We start from the raw sequence: 24,005 nt of genomic DNA, 5'->3' as shown, positions 1-24,005 counted from the left end.
GTCCTGCCCCCTCCCTGTCTCCTCCAAGGCTGCGGATGGACATGAATCAAGCTGCACTGACGGCAATGGTGAGTCTGTATTCATGGCAATGGAGCGGGTGCTGCATTCATGGCAATGGAGCGGGTGCTGCATTCATGGCAATGGAGCGGGTGCTGCATTCATGGCAATGGAGCGGGTGCTGCATTCATGGCAATGGAGCGGGTGCTGCATTCATGGCAATGGAGCGGGTGCTGCATTCATGGCAATGGAGCGGGTGCTGCATTCATGGCAATGGAGCGGGTGCTGCATTCATGGCAATGGAGCGGGTGCTGCAATCATGGCAATGGAGCGGGTGCAGAGGAGGTCTAGGGTTAGAATTATTAAAACATTTTTTAAAAAGTCGATAAAAGCGATCTCGCAGCGAATCCGCCAGAGAGACCATTTTTATCTTGAAATGGACCGCCCGCTGAAGAAGAGCATACCGGGGTTATGGCAGCTAGCTGCTGCCATAACAATATTCCTCTTCAAAGTACCGACGCATAACAACGGTGGGCGGTCCGGAAGTGGTTAAAAGAATAGGGGATGCTACATCGTAGTAAACATGGCCCTGTCCCAATGTTTTTGAGAAGTGCTGCTGCCACCAATTTCAAAATGAGGTGATTTTTTTCTAAAAAAAAAATTTAGTTTAATCGCTTGCTGCCCGCCCATCATCAAATGACGGAGGGACGGTGCAGCTCTCGTTCTGGGTGGTTGTCATATGACAGCACCCAGAACGGCCGCACTGTGTCCTAGCAACAGACCCCGATCTCTGTAAAGAGTCGATCACGCGGCTCTTTAACCATGTGATCGGCTGTGTCCAATCACAGCTGGTCACATGTAAACACCAAAGTGCCGGTGATCGGCTCTCATCGCCTTACAATGACAGAGTGTGTGGCGAGAAGAGCTGATCAGAGGCATCTCCTCTCAGGGAACACATGGACATGTAATCGGGGCACTAATCATCAGTGCCCTGATTACAGTAAAGCCCCCCAGTGCCACCAATCAGTGCCCATTAGTGATGCCCATCAATGCCGCCTATCCATGCTACCTATAAGTGCTGCCTATCAGTGCCCACCAGTGCCACCTATCAGTGCCCACCAGTGCAGCATATTAGTGCCTCCTAATCAGTGCCCATAAGTGCCACCTCATCAGTGAAGGAGAAATATTAGTTATTTACAAAATTAACTGACAGAAACTAAAAAAACTTTTTTTTTTCAAAATTTTCGGTCTTTTTTTTTTTTTTTTTTTTTTTTTTAGCAAAAAATAAAAGCAGGGTACAGTGTTGCATGACCGCGCAATTGTCAAAGTGCGACAGTGCTGAAAGTGGAAAATTGGCCTGGGCAGGAAGGGGGTAAAAGTGCCCTGTATTCAAGTGGTTAAAAATTTGATACAGTATGTTATCTATTGTGAATAAAATGTGGGTTGGGTTGAGTTTTGCAAATCATTGCATTCTTTTTTGGTTTTGGGTTTAATGCTGCTAGAAAACTAAACAGAAAAATCTTGTTCACAACCAGGCTTTAATACATACACATGACAAATTCTTAAAGGGTACCAAGTCCACAATAGTAAAATCAGTCTGCATATGCAGTATAGCATGCTTGTTTTACTGTGGAACCTAAGAGCCCTTTCACACTGTGCCGCCCCGGGCATTAGCGGTAAAGCGGCGCTATTTTTAGCACCCCTTTACCGTCGTTTTATCAGCGCTACTCACCGGCTAGCGGGGTGGTTTTAACCCCCGCTAGAGGCCAAAAAGGGGTTAAATCCGCCAGAAAACCGCTGCTGCAGCGGTGTTTTAGCAGTGCTGCCCCATTGTTTTCAATGGGCAGGGGCGCTTTAGGAGTGGTGAGTTCACCGCTCCTAATGCGCTGCAAAGAAGATGCTTGCAGGACTTTTTCTGACGCCCTGCCAGCGCAGCGCCCCAGTGTGAAAGCACTCTGTCTTTCACACTGGGTTTGCAGCTGAGGCTTCTTTCAGGCGCTATTTTTATTGGCAGTGCTGTCCCAGGAGACTGGGGGGGGGGGCTTTATAATTAAAAGGGGTCTGCGCACTGTGCAGGGAAGGGGGTCTGCGCACTGTGCAGGGAAGGGGGGTCTGCGCACTGTGCAGGGAAGGGGGGTCTGCGCACTGTGCAGGGAAGGGGGGTCTGCGCACTGTGCAGGGAAGGGGGGTCTGCGCACTGTGCAGGGAAGGGGGGTCTGCGCACTGTGCAGGGAAGGGGGGTCTGCGCACTGTGCAGGGAAGGGGGGTCTGCGCACTGTGCAGGGAAGGGGGGTCTGCGCACTGTGCAGGGAAGGGGGGTCTGCGCACTGTGCAGGGAAGGGGGTCTGCGCACTGTGCAGGGAAGGGGGTCTGCGCACTGTGCAGGGAAGGGGGTCTGCACACTGTGAAGGGGGTCTGTGCAAAGTTTTTGTTGTTCCCGAAACTTCCCTCTTTAAGTTACGGTGCGTGTTATATGCCTGTGTTTTACGCCGATAAATACGGTACTTATGCCAATAAAGGTTCAGAGCACCACCTGGACATTCTCTGAATCATCTTGATAATGCTCGGTTAGTGACAGGAATGAACATTTTGATAACCACCAAATATTCCAACTCAATGGATCACATTATAGCACTGGGCTTTGTGTACAGATAATTACAATTCTCATCTGATTGCAAGCGTTGGATTCATTTTTGCTGATAATTTATGTCCTTTCCTGAACATGTATTTACAGAATATAAGCAAAGCCACATATGTGTCTGTTGGGAGAAATAACAGCTGCAATTCTGACCAGTTCTGAATGTTCAATCCCTATAAACTGTCTTTTACCAAAATAAGCCCATAATGGACAAGTGATTTTCAATATCAGGAACAAAGACAACAATATACTGTATTATGCCCACTTTTACCCCAGAGGTTTCTATGATCACTGAACACCACAATTGCATGCTTCAACACGAGATTGCTGAGCAATCGGAACACGAGACAAAGCTAGAAGTAAAATACGCAAATCTACGTTCAATTGCAGTCAGTTTCTGCTTTTATGACGAAGGATCGGCAGGAGCGTAATATCACTATATACTGTATATAAACTTATTGGTCAAGAGCCAAAGGAGGTATAGCATCACTAGCCATCGTAATTTCCAGTTCTGTGATAGATTTAAATGACAGTTCAGCTGCCTCCAACTTTCATCAGGACATGGAGTATTACAATTACCTGAACCACAACTGTAGAATTCACTGATGAGCTGAAATGCTTGACTGTATTGAAAATGAAGACTATCCATTCTCTCAATACGTATTCGGTCATCATCTCTTAAACTAAAGAAAAATAAACAAATATATAAAACATCAGTATTTGCTCAATGGAGTATTATGGTCACAGGGTACACGTACATTTTATAACATCAGCATTGTAATAACAATGCAAACACTAGTTATATTTTACAATCCAATATAAGCTTATTTAAAAAATCTCCATTCATGTTGTGAGCGCTGCCTGTTTGCTGGCCATCTCTTTATGCAACTTCCTGGGTTCCTTGTATACTTTGCAGCGTCTCCGGTGAGTTTTCATTTCAATTTCTAAGAACTAAATATCCCATGTTACCTTGCTGCCTGCAAGCAGTGATTCCTGCATGGACTTCGTCTTCTGAAACGCCTCCTATCAGCACCTCTGGAGTTCTGAAGGCAGGTGTTCTATCTGAAAGCCGTTCCCTCGTGGCTATCTTGGTACACCCTGCATTTGTCTGCACTAAGCCTACAATCTGAAGTCGCGAAGCGGACATCTCTTTACACCCACCGAAATCTTGCATTTCACACTTATTTTTACCAGTAAACTAAGCTTATATAGTCAAATGCAGTATTTTGAAATCCATGAAACTGTTTTGATGTTGAATTTTAAAATCATCGGCAAGCCTGCTGATCTCACATGTTTGCTAATCTAACAGAACACCGCTGCATTTAAGATTCAACATCAAAACAGCTTGCCGGATTTCAAAATCCTGTATTTCATGATACAAGCTCAGTTTACTGGTAAAAAGAAGTGTGAAATGCAAGACTTCAGTGGATGTAAAAAGATGTCCGCTTCGCGACTATAGACTGTAGGCTTAGTGTGGACGAGTGAGGGGGGTACCAAGATGGCCACAACTGAACGACTTTCTGATTGAACACCTGCTATCAGAACTACAATCAGAAAGCTGTTCCGCTTTCCAAGGTACCCACGCCCAGATTACCAATACTGAAAAAAACAAGATCCAGCCCGCCTTACTGTGTGGTAAAAAGGTTGTCCTCAGGACAGGAAATGATGGACAATTTCTCTGAGGACAAACTTTTTACCACACTAAGGCGGGCTGGATCTTTTTTATCATTAAGCCACTAAACAAAAAGGATTTTCCAACAAGCCTGTTTGAGTCGATCATTAGTCAACTTCTGTTGAGCAGGAGAGGCTGTACATGGATTACAATTTGTCCAATACCTACTGAACTGCCTGAATTTCAATCCATCTATGGCCAGCTTTAGTGACGACTCCGATGGCTGTAAAACCTGACAGGAGTTCTAATCCTAGAATTCACAGAATTATTCTCCTGCGCTTGGGTGTTAGGTCAAGGAATGTATAGTGCAGACAACTCTTTTCAATGCCAACAACCTTTAAATTAATTTTTGGTAATGCACTAGGACGGTGTGTCCTCCTCCTAATATTTTAGGAGTTCTAATCCTTCCAACTTCATCCAAAGATTTACACTTTAATGTACACCTGTCATCAACTATGGTGGCATCCAATGCTGGCCCCCTCCTGAAAATGCTGGTTGCCTGGCTATTATGATTATATAGGATTTATATAGCACCAACAGTTTGCGCAGCGCTTAACAAAATGAAGGCAGACATTACAGTTAGATTACAATTTGGTACAAGAGGAATCAGAGGACCCTGCTCGTTAGAGCTTACAATCTAGGAGGGAGGGTTAATTGATACAAAAGGTAAATAACTGTGGCTATCTGCAATATTTACAAATTACAAACTTGAACAAGCATGAAGCACAATGTCAAAAAAATTGTTAGGATTAGATAGCTCTATACATGTAAACTTAGAGTATGGAGAAGACTATTTTGTTCATAAACGACCTGGAGGATGGGATAAACAGAAACAGTTCAATCTCTGTATTTGCAGACGATGCTAAGCAGGGCAATAACTTCTCCGCAGGATATGGAAACCTTGCAAAAAGATCTGAACAAATGAATGGGGTGGGCAACTACATGGCAAATGAGGTTCAATGTAGAAAAATGTTAAATAATGCATTTGGGTGGCAAAAATATGAATGCAATCTATACACTGGGGTGAGAACCTCTAGGGGAATCTAGGATGAAAAAGGACCTGGGGGTCCTAGTAGATGATAGGCTCAGCAGTGGCATGCAATGCCAAGCTGCTGCTAACAAAGCAAACAGAATATTGGCATGCATTAAAAAGGGGATCAGCTCCCGTTAGGGGTGCTTGGGTTGGGAGTGGTCTTGCCTAGGTCCGCATCCCGTTACTGAATACACTCTCAAAACACCACCACCAGATAATGCGTATTGTCGTTAGATGGCTTCAATTCTACTGGGATAGCTACAAACTATTTAGGGTGACATGACCTTTCATGTACCTACTTAAACATTGTATTTGCTTTGCAAATGAGCTCTTACATCTCCCAATGTTATTCTGTAATTAAATTAGAAATATCTAACCCGGAAGTTTACAGATATCTTTGCAGAACTTGTTGTTTACCGATGTATCTCTAAAATTTTAATATGTACTGTTATCTCATTTGTACAACTCATTCTTATAGGAATAAAATTTATGAAACAAAAAAAAGGGAATAACTCCAGAGATAAAACGATAATTCTCCAGCTCTACAAGACTCTGGTCCGGCCGCACCTAGAGTATGCCGTCCAGTTCTGGGCACCAGTCCTCAGGAAGGATGTACTGGAAATTGAGCGAGTACAAAGAAGGGCAACAAAGCTAATAAAGGGTCTGGAGGATATTAGTTATGAGGAAAGGTTGCGAGCACTGAACTTATTCTCTCTGGAGAAGAGACGCTTGAGAGGGGATATGACTTCAATTTACAAATACCGTACTGGTGACCCCACAATAGAGATAAAACTTTTTTGCGGAAGGGAATTTAACAAAGACACGTGGCCACTCATTAACCCCTTGCCGACCAGCGCACGACGATATACGTCGGCACAATGGCACGGCTGGGCAAATGGGCGTACAGGTACGTTCCCTCTATGAAGCGGCATTGTGGGCGCCCGCGCGCGACGTGTGCTCAGTGACCGTGGGTCCCGCGGACTCGATGTTCGCCAGGGGCCCACGATCATATCACAGAGCGGAAAAACAGGGAGTTGCCTTTGTAAACAAGGCATTTCCCTGTTCTGCCTTGTGACATGACAGCGATCACTGCTCCCTGTCATCGGGAGCAGTGATCGCTGTCATGTGAGTAGTAGCCCACCCCCCCCACCCCCCCCAGTTAGAATCACTCCCTAGGACACACTTAACCCCTTCCCTGCCAGTGCCATGTCACGATAAAAATCGCAGATCGCCGCCATTACTAATAAAAAAATAACTATAACTTTTGCGCAAACCAATCAATATACGCTTATTGCGATTTTTTTACCAAAAATATGTAGAAGAATACATATCAGCCTAAACTGAGGAAAAAATGTTTTTTATATATTTTTGGGGAATATTTATTATAGCAAAAAGTAAAAAAAAAAAAATTGTTTTTCAAAATTGTCGCTCTTTTTTTGTTACATAGTTACACAGTAGGTGAGGTTGAAAAAGACACAAGTCCATCAAGTCCAACCTATACATGTGATTATATGTCAGTATTACATTGTATATCCCTGTATGTTGCGGTCATTCAGGTGCTTATCTAATAGTTTCTTAAAACTATCGATGCCCCCGCTGAGACCACAGCCTGTGGAAGGGAATTCCACATCCTTGTTTATAGCGCAAAAAAGAAAAACCACAGAGGTGATCAAATACCACCAAAAGAAAGCTCTATTTGTGGGTAAAAAGGACGGCAATTTTGTTTGGGTGCAACGTCGCACAACCGCGCAATTGTCAGTTAAAGCGACGCAGTGCCAAATCGCAAAAAGCGTTCTGGTCAGGAAGGGGGTAAATCCTTCCGGGGCTGAAGTGGTTACAATTAGAAGAAAAGAGGATTAACTTTAAACAATGTAGAGGGTTCTTTACTGTAAGAGCTGCAAGGATGTGGAATTCCCTTCCACAGGCGGTGGTCTCAGCAGGGGGCATCGATAGTTTCAAAAAATTATTAGATAAGCACCTGAACATACAGGGATATACAATATAATACTGACATATAATCACACACATAAGTTGGACTTGATGGATTTGTGTCTTTTTTTTCAACCGCACCTACTATGTAACAATGTAACTATGTAACTGCACATCGACCACTACTATTCAACTAGCATTTTCAAAAAGAGCAAGGGCAGCCTACACACATTTCTCTCACAAGAGGTTCTCTTTTCTTTAATTATTATACAAATATTGGTACTAATTGGAAGCTATGTGCATGTATCTCATTTAGGCAGTAGTTCCTATTTAATGTGAAATGAGAGATTCAGAAAGAGCATTTTAGCACCCCTGTATGAATTTTACAAAAGGTCAAAGAAGGGCAGACTACATAGATGCATTTTGTGTATTAACACTTCATTGTGATAGACATTTTCTAATTTACAGCTTGACTCTACACAGTATATCAGCTTTTAGGTATGAATTTATTTTACACAATAATGTGATGCATATTTGAAGGAAGGTGCTTATATAAATCACCATTATGCTAACCATGACTAGAACAATTTACATGGAAGTAATAAAGCTTCAATGATGATTTATGATAACTGGACTTTGAATGGGCGATTAAAGCAATTAACCACTTGCCTACTGGGCCAGTTCTGACACTTCTCACATACATGTAAAAATATACATTTTTTTGCTATAAAAATTCTTAGCACCCCCAAACATTACATATATTTTTTTAGCAGAGGCCCTATAGAATAAAACGATGGGGTGTTGCAACTTTTTATTTTTGTATTTGCGCATCGGCTTTTCAAATGCAATTTAAAAATAAAAAGGAGAAGTCCAACCTGAGCTCATTCAGCTTGGCTTCTCCTATGGGTCACAGGAGTGCAATTCGTTTTGTACTCCTGTGACCCGTTTTCAGCAGAGAGCGGACTGAAATCCGCTTTGCTGATGTCACTGAGTCATCCTGACCCACAGAGTCTGGATCCGCCAGGTGCCTGGACTGATGGGCATCTTAGCGGACCTTCAGTCGTTTTTTTCAACTTTCCATCTATTAAATCTTCTGCCCTTGTTTTAACTTTGGATAGTATAACATTTTTATCTGACAGTAAATCCCTTAAACAGCCCACTTCTTGTTTCTTGTCTGGTTAAAAGCCTAGGCTTATGACATCATGCACAGCTCTCTCTCTCTTCTGAGAGTTTGCCAGGAAGGGAGGGGGGATTAATCATAAGAGGGCCAATGAGAGCTGCAGGGCTGCAGAGCTGGAGCTATGTGTCTGTGTAAATCCAGGAAGTGAACAGGCAGCAGATTCAGCTGCCCACAGTTAAAATGGCTGCAGCCAGACTCAGTGGAGGGAGATTTCTGCAGCATATTTGGCAAGTACAGAATCGCAGTATATATAAAATATGCAAAGTGGTTGGATGGAAGCTTCAGAATGGCAAAGATGTTTTTTATTACAAATTATATAAGCAGACCGCAGTTCCTCTTTAATGAATTTTATTGCACACAAACAAAATAGAATACACAATTTTTTTTGGTAAAATATAAAAGATGATGTTACGCCGAGTAAATAGATAACCTGTAGATAACATGTCATGCTTTAAAGCTACAGTACCTAAAATTCTCCATAGGTGACGCTTTAAATGCCTTTACAGATCAGTTTAAAGTTTAAAGTTACACAGGACTGGCACTAGAGTTATTGCTCTCTCTCTGACGTTCCTGACGATACCTCAAAAGTGTGGTGTGATCACCGTTTACATATGCGTACGGGATTTATGTATGCGTTATTATGTGCATGTAAGCACGGGGTGACGGGGGGGGGTGCTTTAATTTTTTTTTTAATCTAAAACTTTCATTTTACACTGTTCCTTTTTTATTTTTGTATATTAATTTTATTGCTATAACATGGTATGAACAACATCTCTTGTGACAACATGGGCCATGACAGGTTCTCTTTATGGAGAGATCTGGGGTTTATAAGACCCCAAATTTCTCCTCTTACCTCCAATGCAACCGATCAGACAAAGATCCTTCTGATCGTCTGCTTTCCTGGTAAACAAAGAGCCGAAACCAGAAGTGACAAAATCCTTTGTCGCTTCCGGGGTCACAGAGAGGGAGGAACGTCAGAAATGTTCAGCCACTCAAATCACTTCTGCTTTAAAGAGGAAGTAAATCCTGATGGGTTTTACTTCCTCTTCGTTTCCCTGAAAAGGTAAAGCATAATGGGCTACTATGCATCGCATAGTAGCCCATTATGTGTCACTTACCTGACACAAGAGCCTGCGATGTCACTGCTGTCCCCTCTTCCACAAAGTGTCCATCTTCCTTCCAGGTACCGCGGCTCCAGCGCTGTGATTGGCCGGAGCCGCGATGATGTCACTGCCGCGCATGCGTGCGGGAGCCGCCACTAACGACACGATCGCCGTTAGAAAAGGCACGCTCAGTGTGCCTGCGTGCCGTAGACATCGGTGCCTGTCTTTTGCAAATATCTCCTAAACCGTGTAGGTTTATGAGATATTTCTGGCACCTACAGGTAAGCCTTAATCTAGGATTACCTGTAGGTCAAAGTGGTCTGTAAGAGTTTACAACCACTTTAAGGGAGATTGCAAATTTTGCTACCGGCTGCAAATTTTGATACCGGGATGATGCCTGTAGCAGCTTGTAACATGTACATGCATTCCCAGTGGAGTCTGTATAAACACTCACGCTGCTGTAACACATATGGAGGTGGCAGTATAAGGGTTAATCCTTTCTCACCATAACCTTCAGGGTTATACTTTCCTGCAAGAGCTGAATGGAATATGGAATAAATGGCTCTGTAACATTAGGCTTTATCTGTGCTATACACCAGTGGTTCTAGATGAACACTTCGCTATGGGGTGTAAAGGAATTATTTTCATGGCCTCGCCCATCGAAGGAATAATCCCTTTAATTCCAAATAATCATGTAAATCCCTTTAATCCCAAAAAGGCTCTACGGTGCCATCTCACTTTAACAAATTTTATCACAGATTACTATTTTTTTTTTTTTTTTTATTACATTGAAGAAATCAGACGCAGTTGTTTCTGTGGCTAAGAGCTTTCAAAAAGAGAGTTAAGGGGAAGCATAATGCCCTGTGCCATTATAGCAAGAAAAAACACACCACCATCAATAATTCTTATTTGACTTACTAGGCGACAGGAGAAAAAAATATATTCCCTCCCCTATGAGTTGTTCTCTAAAGATTACCACCTGTTGGCAGCTTGTAGTAAATACTGTATATAATATTCACCTGCAATAATGAGTAAATATTAAATCAAAAGACAAAAAAAAAAAAAAAAACACTTTTAAAAATGTATTCTGTAATCTTAATTAATATTAAACCCAAAAGCAAACATTTATTATATTGCAGCTTACCAATTCTTAGATCTGACAGTTGTATTTGTTTTCTTTTTCAGGCCCTCTTATTTTCATCTGGTGATCCAGCCAATGCGATGTGTTTTTCAAAAGAACAAGCTCACTTGCAGTTGCACAGATTTAGTTACATAGTAGGCGAGGCCGAAAAAAGACACAAGTCCATCAAGTCCAACCTATGTGTGTGATTATATGTCAGTGTTACATTGTATATCCCTGTATGTTGTGGTCGTTCAGGTTCTTATCTAATAATTTTTTTTTTAATTATTGATGCCCCCCGCTCAAACCACAGCCTGTGGAAGAGAATTCCACATACTCACCGCTCTTACAGTAAAGAACCCTCTACGCAGTTTAAGTAAAACCGCTTTTTCTCTAATTTTAGTGAATGGCCGCGTGTCTTATTAAATTCCCTTTCGCTGAAAAGTTTTATCCCTATTGTGGGGACACCAGTACGGTATTTGTACATTGAGAATCATTTACCACTGTCGGGATGCTTAGAATGATCAGCTTTTATGTTAAACCTTTATCCCTAAAGGAAAAGAACCTTTGCTGTAACTGGTTTTAAAGTGTTAGTTGGAGTTTGGCTTCAATTTGTTGGTGTATTTAAATCTGCCAGTACACTATCCTTCCCTCAGACTGACCAAAATTGAGCTCTTTGGCAATAACTCGACTCGCCGTGTTTGGAAGAAGAAAAATATTGACTATGACCCCAAGAACAACATCCAGGATCCGTAAAGAAGAGTGGAATAAAATCCCTCCTGAGAGGTGTGCAAAACTGGTCACTAACTACAAGTAACGTCTTACCTCTGTGCTTGTCAAAAAAACGTTTCTCCACCAAGTCATGTTTTGCTTGGGGATCAAATACTTATTTTACTCACTGAACTGCAACTTAAGTTATAGCTTTTGTTTTATATTGATTGATATTCTGTCGTGATTATTTAAAATACACATGTGATTCTTTTCCCCACTGTACACACACACACACACACACACACACACACACACTCTCTCTCTCTATAGATATATATATATCATTATTATTATACAGGATTTATATCGCGCCAACAGTTTGCACAGCGCTTTACAATAATAAGGGGGACAGTACAATTACAATACAGTTCAATACAGAAGGAATAGGAGAGCCCTGCTCGTGGAGCTTACAATTTAAAGGGAGGGGGAGTGGTACAAAAGGTAATGGCTGCAAGGGATGATCTGGTGGAGGGGACACAAGTACAGTTCTTAGGTGAAGGTTGGGGTAGGCTTCCCTGAATAAGCTAGTTTTCAAGTATTGCCTAAAGGTGGACAGGGTAGGAGCTGACTGCACATACCGGGGCAGGGAGTTCCAGAGGATGGGAGAGGCTCTAGAGAAGTCCTATAGGCAAGAATGGGAGGAGGTAACAATGGAGCTAGAGATCAGGAGGCTCTGGGAAGAGCGGAGAGGACGATTTGGGTGATATCTGCAGATGAGATTGGTGATGTAGTGGGGGGGTGCTGTTGTGGATGGCCTTGTTTGTTGTGGTTAGTATTTTGAACTTTATACGGTGGGTTGGGGGAAGCCAGTGGAGATATTGGCAGAGAGGAGCAGCAATCACGGATCAGTTAGTAAGGTGTATTAGTCTGGCAGCACCATTCATTATAGACCGGAGGGGGGATAGCATGTGTAAAGGTAGGCCAGTGAGGAGGTTGTTGCAGTAGTCAGGGCGGGAAATAACCGAGGCGTGAATAAGTTGTTCTGTGGTGTCATTCGTTAGGAAGGGGTGAATTCTGGAGATGTTGCGGAGGTAAAGGCGGCAAGATTTAGCCAGTGATTGGATGTGAGGCTGAAGGAGAGGTGAGTCTAGAATAACACCCAGCACCCTGGCATGATTGTCCCGTTGATCTTAATGGTAAGGTCATGGGGAGGGGATCATGGGGGGAGGAAACATTACAAGCTTAGTTTTAGAGTCAAGAGGTAGATCTGGGTGTCGTCAGCATAGAGGTGGTATTTGAAGCCAAGGAAAGTAATTCAGGAGTCGGAATTAGACACTTATCACAGTGTATGATCAATGTGGGGACATTTTTTAAGGATTTATTTGATGCAAAATTAGATACTTTCTGAGTACTGTTATATGTTGCATGTCACACAATAGTGTGTAAATTTCTCCCGTTTATAATATTTTTATTTCTTTTGCCACTATGTCATTTTAACTGCTCACTATTTGTTTGTTATATTACTTATTAAGACTATTTTTATGATTATTTGGAGAGCTGCACCAGTGTTTTTCCATTTATAATGCCTGATGTACAGCTCAAATAAAGTCAGAGATATAGTTGAATAGACATTACACTATCGACATCCATTTTCACAGTCTTTCCTGTTACAGCAGTTGTGCATGGTATGAAATATGACTGAAGTCCAATAGACACCAGGGTTAGAGGACCCACTCAGTAACTGCCAAACCGGTCATTGCTTATTTACATCTAGGGGCATAGAAAGGAGGATTTACTTACCCGATCATCCGCATTGCTAGACCATTCCATGCAGCATCTTCTTCCCCATGCTCCAGTGCACGAAGGTCTTGACATCATCAAGACCAATCCATGGTCGGTTGGACATGACGCTGCCAAGGTATAGTCCACCACTGAGGCATGGGGAAGTGCCGTCTGCTAGGAAAGTGCCGTCTGCTGGAGAAGGGGAAAACCATGTAAAAACTCCACTGCAATGGAGAATATTCAAATTTCCCAGAGTTGAGCTTTAAAGTCACCCCTGCCCTCTGATTTTTGTCTGTCACTGTTTTTTCAGGGCAGTGGGCAAAAGTCAGAAGGCACAGGTACTCAGGATACAGCTTTGCTGGCCCTGGATCAAGGGAGACCTTCCGTCCCATCCGGATTTTGCCAATCCCTTCACCTTTTGTTTCATTGTGGGGAATCCTGAATTTGCACTGGGTCTTTAACACAAACTTTTTGGGCACCTCCAGTCTAATGGCTACTCCCACTTGTCAGACTTTTTGACACAAGATGGGATTCTTCCCCAAACAGACAATTGTGGAACCTCAATTAGATTGTTGGAGTGGTCTTCAGCTTCGTCACATTCTCAGCAAGCTCTAAAAGCAGGAGGGTATTGCCCGGCCTCTCACAGAGCTGGAGAGTACCGTATATACTCGAGTATAAGTCGAGTTTTTCAGCACATTTTTTTATGCTGAAAGTGCCCCCCTCGACTTATACTCGAGTCAAGCACTTTTCTGCAGCAAAAAATTTTATTTTCCGAGCCAAATTTGGGGCCCCATATCTCAGGGCCACGTTGTGCTAGGAATCCCAAATTTGGTTTGCAAACCCAGTGGAACTGGTACCACAACATATCCAAAGCTGGGGTTCCTAGGACCAAGTGGCCCCGAGATACGGGGCCCCAAACCTGGTTCGGAAAATGTCATTCTCCGCTGCAGAAAAGTGCTTGACATTTTCTGATCCGATTTTTGGGGCCCTGTATCTCAGGAACACTTAGTGCTAAAAACCCGTGCTTTGGATATTTTATGGTGCTAGTTCCACTGAGTTTGCACACCAAATTTGGGGTTCCTAGTACTAAGTGGCCCCGAGACACGGGGCCCCAAATTCAGTCAACTATGTCCATCTGCAGCAATGTCATTTCGGGACCATTTGGGTTCAGAGACCCCAAATTTTGGCTGCAGCTAGGGGGCATCTAGGAACCCTTAACTACCGAGTTTGAAGTTCATTGGACCTATGGCTGCAAATGGGCACAGTGAGGCATGCAAATGGGCATTGTTGACCCTCTTTTCCACTTACAGTAGCTGTGCATTTCTCACACTCGTCTTATACTCGGGTCACTAAGTTTTTGCCATTTTTTTTGTGGTAAATTAGGGCCTCGACTTATACTCGGAACGACTTATACTCGAGTATATACGGTACTTGTTGTAGAGGTGACACAATCTGTCACTACCTTTATCATTTATGCTGCCTTGATTAGGCCAGATCCCGAATTTGCCCCTCCTTTCCTCCTCCACTGGGAAAATTCTTCATTTTGCCCCAAAATCCTATATCGTGATGAGGAGACATGAGGAACTACAAGATATTGACACAATGGTACAGGGTTCCTAGTGTGCTTTATCATGTGTTCCCCCAAGTGCCGAGTACATGTTGGTGATGCAGGGAGGAGAGGGGATTTGATTTAAATCATGACTTTAATCACTAGTAAAAAGGCTTGACTTAATGCAACTTGATTTAAATCATAATTTTTAAAAAGCAACTGTCATCTCTGTACCACAGAGGCTCCTCCTCTGATCCGCTGTTAACTCACCGACAGTCCCATTCAATTTAATAGGACGGCTGGTGATGCGGCAGTGACACAACAAGTTGAGGGGTGTGGCGGCAACAGCAGGTGACTGGATGCCCGCTAAATAGAAAACTATCTTTAGATAGATTTTTACTGCAAAAGCATTTCATTTAAATAAATTTGATAATTTTTAAAAAATCATCGATTTTTATCCACCCTGGTACCGTGCTGCATATAGACTGGCACTACTCCAAAATGAAGCCTTTCTGGTAAGAGGTTACGTGCATAATTAAATAACTTATAGTACCTAAATGGACCTCCATGATGACACAACATCCTGCCTGCTGCATCTGTCGGAATGACCTATCAAGAAGTATAGGTCCTCTCTGACCATCCAACTTCTGAATATGGCAAAGGCCTGTATACCACTCTGTTGGAAGCAAATTTGCCCGCCAACAAAGTCTTTTTGGTTTGCCAAAGTAAATAAATTAAGCGGCATAGAAGACCTAACAGCTACCCTGCATAATATGGAGTAAACCGTCAAATCTACTTGGAGACCTTTGCAATACTTTGTTTATACTGATGACTATCTCACTGCCTGCTCACTATCTGACTAACGTCTCTGCCTTCGCCCTTACACACTCTCTCCTCAGAGAGTCCCATCCCTTCTCTTCCATGTTTCCCCGTCTCCCTTTTTCTTTTTTTTTCACCATTTTTCCCTCCCCCCCAACTGGTTTTCTCCGATCGCTTTGCCCAATGCCTTACCATTCTGCTGGCTTTACATGTCAACCATACTGTGCAAAGCCTTCTCTTTTCAACTAAGTGATTTCCCTGTGGTCAGGAAAATGGTATATTTTGGCATTTACCTTGCTCTATGATACTTTAGGTAACCTTTACGGTTTCGTCAACGACTGCTTAGACCACCACTTAAACCAGCTCTCTGCAGCTGTGGCACTTATTTACCTGTCAATATAACCTGTATCATACTAATGTATCACCTACCCTCTGTTCTGTGCTTTGGGCCATGCCTGATGTGTATACGGAGTCGTTTTTTATCTCTGCATTGTGATGCTTGCACAAAATAAAGAATTAAAAAAAAAAAAAAAAAGAAGGCACAGGGACTGGTTACAAACAGAGATAAGGAATTAACTACTGACTTGACAAAAGCCCCAATTTATACATTAATCCCAGCCCTGTTTAGTCTTTTTAGGCTCTATGTTTTTTGAAAAGGAGGAGTGCATTTAAAACAACTAGTGGGATACATTATGAGTGAACTACAATGCCTGTATGCTTGAAGAATGGAAATACTTATTTTACAGAAGAAATGATAAATGGGTTCATAATTATGATTGTTTTAGACTTTATGGTTTCAGCCATGTAAATCCAACCCAAAGAAAAGACCTGTTGTCTGTCAGGACCTCTGGTTTGACGTATCAATTATGCCATTTCTTTAAAGACTATTCAGAAGCTCAGGTCTGTATACAAGGTGGCTCTATAAAAAAAAGTCATCTCCTGGTTCTTTGCTTCTGCATATAAACTGGCTTTGTCATCTTCTATTACAATACAAGCTATCTATCCATATCACCTGAAAAGGACTGACCAAGTGAAAACACATTTCTATTTGCATCCTTTAGGTTTCAATTAAGATCCAAACTCCCATACATACAGTATGTACTAAAAGTTAATATATTCACTGAGCAATCTATTTCTGTACTAAATTTTCTAAAAGCACATCACTGTCAATCTAACATGTCTAAATCTATGGGGTGGAAGGGAAGGATCGGAGCATACTGAAGTGAAGAGATCACAAGAGAGAAAGCACAATAACGGCACCCACATTGCACAGTAAGTTGCAGAACATAAGACTATTGAAATATTTTGTTCCATCTGTATTTCATCCAGACAAATTCTTTATGTGATGTTACAAACCACCAATGTGTTTTATGAGGAGCTGGTAGGTCACGACTAATGGCCACACGCAGCTAATGAGGGTCAAGGCAACAGAGGGTTAGCGTGTCTCTGGTGAGAAGCCTTTCAAAGATTTGTTTTAGTAAACAGACAAGTTTGCTGATTATTCCGTCTGTTTTCATTTTTCATCAACGCTGCAAACATCCAGTGGGAGCGCCTCGAAGACCCAAAACTCAAGTAACAAGGTCTAGATCAGATAGAAAGGCTAAAAGGCACCAAGTACATTTAGAATAACTTTAATGTTTGACTTGGTATCAACAGTGAACAAACTAAAATCATAATATTGAGTAATTGCTTAGCAGAAATGATTAATAAAGGCCATGCAATAGAGGGACAACAGAGTAAGTATGAGCAAATCCCAGAAGCCAAGCAGTCTTGGGGGGGGTGGAAGACACTGAAGGTATATAATGGCAAGGCGTGCTGGGGGGGTCTATTGATGCTGGCTGCTGGGGGATCTATTGTGGCTGGGGGGATCTAATGTTGAAGCAGGGTCTATTGTTGCTGGGGAGGGATCTTATGTTGCTCAGGATTAATTGTTGCCGAGCAGGATCTAATGTGGCTGTCTGCTAGCGGGCATATAATTCTGGCTACCGTTTAGATTTATTGGTGCTGGGGTGACGTTATAGTTGCTAGGGGTTTATTTTGTGGCAGGGGGTCTATTGTTGCTGACTGCGGGGGATCTATTTTACTGCTTTTCTTGTTATCATTAATTTGTATAAAAGAGAAGAGGCGCCTCTAAGTGTAGCAATACGGTTACATTTAAGGAAGGTACAACATTTAGAAACTCACATGGCTGATGATTAAAACAGGCACATCTCCTTGTTGTTGTTAGGGTTAACACTGGAGATGTGTGAGCTGGAGGACTGACGTGATGCGCGTCTGACGTCGGCACAGGGGAGGGGCCTAGCACCGGCCCCACGGGAGGAGGGAGACGAGGCGTCCATGAGCTCGGAGATGCCGTGCGGGGTGAGAGACGGCGAGGTGCCGGCATACGACTGAGCGTCCGGCTCCCCTCTCACACCGCTACCCCCCCTCAACTAGGACCATTGAAGCTATGGCGGCAGTACATATCCGCCACGGATAATAAGCAGGGCTGGACGGGTGTGCCATCTCCCTTCCTCAGCTTGGCGCGGCGAGCAGCTGACAGCCCCAGTGAACCACGAGCCTCCCATAGAAAGGTTACAGGACGGAGCTGCAGCCGACCACTAAACTCGAGCGCGGGACGCTGCAACAGAGAGCAAGATCCACGGATCCAAGAACTCAGGGTAGCGCTCGGCTGTACAAGAAGAAGCAAGGTAGGAGAAGCTTCCCTGACATAACTGAATGACAGCTGACAAACGTTGGTATGAACTGTATGGGTCTAACTGGGAAAACCTGAAGTGAGTCTGGGAGACCAGGATAACTGGATCAACTGGGGCGCATGTTTCCTCTGTTATCAGCCCAATTTTAAAAGGACTAGATCACTGTGGGCCCCCTGGTTTCCCCCCCTCGCCAAATAAATCAGAGAGGACACTTGAGCCGAGGGGCTGAGACGCCTAGAGAGTGCCCAATCCTCCCCCCTCACCTCTTTCTCTCTTAGTTTTTTTTTTTTCTTTTTCCCTCTTCTGTGGGGATGAAGGTATTGTGCGGCCCGGAAGGAGGAAGAAACGGCACAGACACTGCAGAGACCTAACACAGTTTATAGACCCTAGTGGTACGGCGGACCCTCTCCCATATGGTCCGAGGAGGGAGGGAGACCCCAAAAGAGTGACGCGCCTAGCGGGACGACGGTGACACTTTTCAGCACCCAGTCACTAGCAGGGGCGAATCAGGATTGAGATCGGAAGTATGCGAGGCCGGTCATCAAGAACAACAGAACCCCATAGTTCAAGAGAGAGTTTAAATACTAGCTCCATACAAAAATATTTAAAAGAAGCAAGTTTAAAGAGCCCGGGAATGGAGGCGAAACACACGGGTACAAAGAAGAAGGAGCAACAGAAACAAAAGGGGGGACAGGGGGACAAGACCCACGAAGAGCCGGTCCTGGAGGGGGCATCTGCAATCAGCACGACTGAGGAGCAGAGAATGATGGCCCTAGTCCCGAGCAAGTTAGACATGAGTGAAATGCTCACTAAACTGGAAAATAAACTAGAAAGTGTGATAAAAGCAGAAATCTCAAATGTCCGCTCCGACATGGGCCACCTCCTCCGCAGGTTGGAGGAAGCTGAAGAGGCCTCAGGTCTCCAAGCCAAGGACATCTCAGATTTAAAAGAACAAATCAGGAATGTACAAAACGAAAACCGCCTGCTGACGTACAGACTGGAAGAACAGGAGAACCAGAGCCGACGACAAAATCTCCGTATCAGATCCATCCCGGAACAACAAAACGAAGACTTGGGAGAGAAGATGAGGAAGATCTTCAACCCTCTGCTGGGCAGGCGAGAAGATGAAATATTAAGGATCGATAGGGTCCACAGAATAAGGAAGCCCCCCCATATAAAGCAAGATTCCCCCAGGGACGTCATAGTAAAATTTCATCAATACGAGGACAAAGAAATAATCTGGAAAAAATTAAAGGGGGCCCCTCCAATAAACTTCGAAAACAGAGAGCTGCAGATTTTTACGGACCTTTCAGCTGGCACACTGGAGAGGAGAAGACGGATGAGACCAATTCTCGACCAACTCAGGAGGGCAAACCTAAAATATAGCTGGGGGTTTCCAACATCCCTGATCGTAACCAAGGACAGAAGATCATACAGAATGAGATACATGGAAGAAATGCAGGACTTCTGTAACAGTATGGGCATTCTCGTCCCTGACCTGTTACAGTTATAGAAGATGGAATGGGGGGGGGGCGTGGGAGGAGAGGGGAGGGCGAGCGGGGGGGGAGTGGGGGAGGGACCTTTTTTTTTTTGGTGTCTTTGTTCCCGCCCCCTCCCTCTCTCCTTCTCCGCCTCCCCTCTCCACTATTAAAGGGACGCTTATTTCTCAGAGGCATGAGACTAACGCACTTTGGAACTATGGCCGACACCAAATGGTGGAGGGGGTTCTGGGACGGGCAGCCTGCCGGACAGCCATGAATAGACAGAATGTAGGAGGGGAAGTGAGAGAGGGAGGGGGAAGGGAGAAGGAAGGGAAAGGAGGCTAAAAAGGATAGAAGAACATATGCATGGTCCTGGCGGGAGGGGGGCGGCGGGGGCTGGGGTACATCTTTGAGGGGGGGCGCTTGGTGTTCCCATCTCCCGTGCCCCCTCCCTCTTAGGGGGGGGGGGGGGTGATGGAGGCCGGTGTTGGAGCCCACCCCTGAAAGAGAAGTCCTGCAGTGTGGAATGGGAAAATTTCCATACGGGGGGCTTTTGGCGAAATGAGCGCCATGGGGTGGTGGGGGGGTGATGGGAGGGGGAGGCGGGTGGGGCTGAGGGGGGGAAAGGGGAGGAGGGAATTGGGGGGGGAAGGGCAGGGGTGTTAGGGGGGGAGGGGTATAGGTGGAGGGAGGGATCAGAAGTGGGTGGAGGAGTCAGCAGGACGTGTTCGAGAGGAGCAGAAGACAGAGGCTAACATTTGCTCTATTGATTATGTCTGAGATCAAATTTATATCCTATAATGTAAAAGGGTTAAACTCACCAAGGAAAAGACACAAAATAATGGGGGAACTGAGTCTCATGCGTGGGGACATAGTCTTCCTACAGGAGACCCACCTGACCCATGAGACAGGGGTCAGGCTGTTCTCCTCTAGGATCCCTCAATGGGTATACGGGGACTCCCCTACCAAGGGGTCTAGGGGAGTCGCCATAGGGCTCTCCAAGGCATCTAATTTTTCGGTGAGGGATAGACAGGTAGACCCTGATGGTCGCTATATTTTTTTAAAAGGTTCAATTGGACCTAGATTGTTTACGTTGGCCAATGTCTACTGCCCTAACAAAAGTCCAACTACCTTCCTGGGACAAGTACTGGAGAAGTTGCTGACATTTGAGGAAGGGGAGGTGGTCTTAGCGGGAGATTTAAATTTTTGCTTGGACCCTGTCCTGGATAGTACGTCCCGTGCCCAGGGGATAAAGAAGGTGTCATTAAGGGCAATTAGGCGAAAATTATTCCACAGCCAGTTAATGGATGTGTGGAGAGTGCAACATGCTAAAGAAAGGGCTTTCACCTTCTTCTCCCCTGTGCACGGGACGTACTCTAGACTGGACTACATTTTCGTAGACCACAATTTATTGGAGGGGGTTGTAGAAACCAAAATTGAGATAATGTCCCTCTCAGACCACTCCCCAGTTACGATGAGGCTGAAATTACCAGAAGTGGCGGCAAGTCCTTTCTCGTGGAAGCTGAATGAGGACTTGTTCAGGGATCCCGCAGTGATAGAGCAGATCCAGAATGAGGTGGATTTTTTCTTTAAGACAAATGATACGGGAGAGGTATCCCCTTCTATTCTATGGGAGGCACACAAAGCCTATATCCGAGGGACTCCTATAGCCATAGGTGCAGGTCAGAAAAAGAAAAGGAAGGAAGAAAGGGAAAAATTGATTGAGGCAATATTCAGTCTGGAACAAGCACATAAAAAGACCAATGGGCAGGACCAGGACTGTTACCGTTTATTGGTTGCCGGGAGAGAGGAGCTGAGGGACAGGATGGAGCAGGATGCCAGGAGAACCTTCAATTTAATAGCAAGGGATAAATACCTTTGGGCAAATAAATCAAGCAAACACTTAGCCAGATTAATAAGAAAAAAAAGGAGGCGGAATTTTATTGATAAAATAAAAAGCTCAGGAGGGAAAGAGATAGCGACCAGCAGAGGTATGGCAGAGGAGTTTAGAAAATTTTACGCTGACCTCTATTCACTAGGGCAAAGGAAGGGGGAAGCTAGGGCCCGGGCAGCTAGGAGCAGGGATTTTCTAAAAGAAGCAGGTTTAAAGGTGTTGCCCATTGAGGACAGGGACCTCTTGGATAGGGATGAGCTCCGGCGTGTTCGCATGGCGCACGTGCCGAGCCCGCCAGGAAGTCGGCACGGCGCAGCGCTAATCACAAGCAGTGAGACATTTCCCGATGTGCGGCTGCAGAGATCGGGAAATGTCTCACTGCTTGTGATTAGCGCTGCGCCGTGCCGACTTCCTGGCGGGCTCGGCACGTGCGCCATGCGAACACGCCGGAGCTCATCCTTACTCTTGGATAAACCAATCGAGGAAGAGGAAATTATATCAGCCCTAAGAGATTCCCCGAAGGGTAAGAGCCCCGGCCCTGATGGTTTCCCCACCATCTACTTAGAGAAAATGAAACATATATTAGTCCCTAGGCTGTGTCAATACTGGAATGAATTGGGCACTAAGTGTGAGATGGAAGGCGAGGCATTGTCTGCTACGATAACTCTGATACTGAAAGAAGGGAAAGACGCCGGGCTGTGCTCCAGCTACCGGCCTATCTCCCTGTTACACGCGGATGTCAAACTATATGCCAAGGTTATGGCCAATAGGCTAAAGAGTTACATGGCGGATCTGGTGCACCCGGACCAGTCCGGCTTCGTTCCGGGAAGACAGTGCAGGGACAATGGGGTGCGGGCAGTCCTGCTTTCGGAGTTCTGTAGACTTGGGGGACCCCCAGTTCTATTCCTGTCGATAGACGCCGAAAAGGCATTCGACAGGGCAGACTGGGGGTTCTTGATGAATACCCTAGAAGCCATGGGGTTCGGGCCTAGGTTTATTTCTTGGATCAAGGTCCTATATAGTAGCCCAACAGCAGTAGTAAGGGTGAATGGAGCCATTTCCAAACCTTTTGGGATGGTAAATGGTACAAGGCAGGGCTGCCCGCTCTCCCCCCTCCTGTTCATCCTGTCTCTTGAACCGCTCCTGGCCTACATTCGGAACAGTCCGGACTGTAGCGGGGTAAGGGTGGGTACGGAGGAGCACAAGTTGTCGGCATTTGCCGACGACGTTTTATTCTTTGTCTCAAACCCCAGGATAACACTCCCCAATGTGCTCCGTATCCTCAGAACATATGGAGAAGTCTCCAATTTTAAAATAAACCCCGGCAAGTCCGAAATTTTAAACATCAGTCTACCTAAGCAGGAAGAAGCCCATCTAGCTGCAGTGTTTCCCTTTCCCTGGAAGAGAGAGATTGGGTACCTGGGAATTATGCTGGCCAATACCATTAAAGGGTTATTCCAAAAAAATTATATACCATTGTTAGACGATATTAGGCAAGAGGTTAGAAGACTGCGGTCTAGGCCGCTCTCATGGTTTGGACGAGCAAATACGGTTAAAATGATGATCACTCCGAAAATCCTGTACAAATTTCAACTGCTGCCGATCCCTTTACCAAGATACTATTTGAAGGCTTTAAGGAAATTAATCAGTGAAGCTGTCTGGGGTGACAAAAAACCACGTATTGCACTTTCAACACTGAGTAGAGGAAAAAAAAAAAAGGGGGATTAGCAGTACCCGATTTAAATAGGTACTATATTGCAGTAGTGCTTTCACGGATCACGGAATGGAGTAAGAAAGGGACGGATAAACGGTGGGTGGACATCAAGCTTTCTTTAAGTAATAATAATCTAGCACAGTCACTATGGAACCCTCCAAAGTTCAGAGCACTTAGCACCAACACATCCATATTAACGCAAAACACTTTTAAACATTGGGATAAAATACATACACAGCACAAATGGACATATAATTCACCGCTGATATACATGAAAAACAATTTATTTTTTGAACCAGGGAGGAGGGAGGTGGGGGGGAATTGGCTAAAGGAGGATTCCGTTCAACTGAATAACTTCACTGATAATGGTAAAATACGCACTTTCACGGAACTGAGTAGAGAGTCAGAACTCTGGGTGATTGATAGATGGAGGTACCTCCAGCTTTCCCATTTTATTGGCAACTTACCGAAGCCACTTAGAAGTATGGAGGAGCTCAGACCGTTGGAGCAACTCTGCACGAAAGAACACGCAGGGGGCGTTATTGCCCAAATATATAGAATTTTGGGAGCAGAGCAGGAGGGGGCAGTGCCTCCATATGTTAAAAGGTGGGAGCAGGAACTGGGGACACAGTGCAATAGGAATATGGTAGAAAAAATTTTGAGATTAGCCCACTATACTTCACTAGA

General features: G+C 44.4%; 1 protein-coding gene across 1 annotated transcript in view; it reads right to left on the bottom strand.

Moving 5' to 3' along the window:
• The window catches only part of MSH3 (mutS homolog 3), a 322,177-nt gene that overhangs the window by 224,098 nt on the left and 74,074 nt on the right, over positions 1 to 24,005 (bottom strand). The window contains exon 9 of the mRNA XM_073624435.1: positions 3,215 to 3,318. Coding sequence (XP_073480536.1) covers positions 3,215 to 3,318 — 104 coding nt within the window. The remainder of the gene's footprint in view (positions 1 to 3,214; positions 3,319 to 24,005) is intronic.

This window comes from Aquarana catesbeiana, linkage group LG01 (assembly GCF_042186555.1).
Source record: "Aquarana catesbeiana isolate 2022-GZ linkage group LG01, ASM4218655v1, whole genome shotgun sequence".
Classification (NCBI taxonomy): domain Eukaryota; kingdom Metazoa; phylum Chordata; class Amphibia; order Anura; family Ranidae; genus Aquarana; species Aquarana catesbeiana.
The sequence above is the reverse complement of the archived record's forward strand: the minus strand, read 5'-3'. Positions and strand labels throughout refer to the sequence as shown.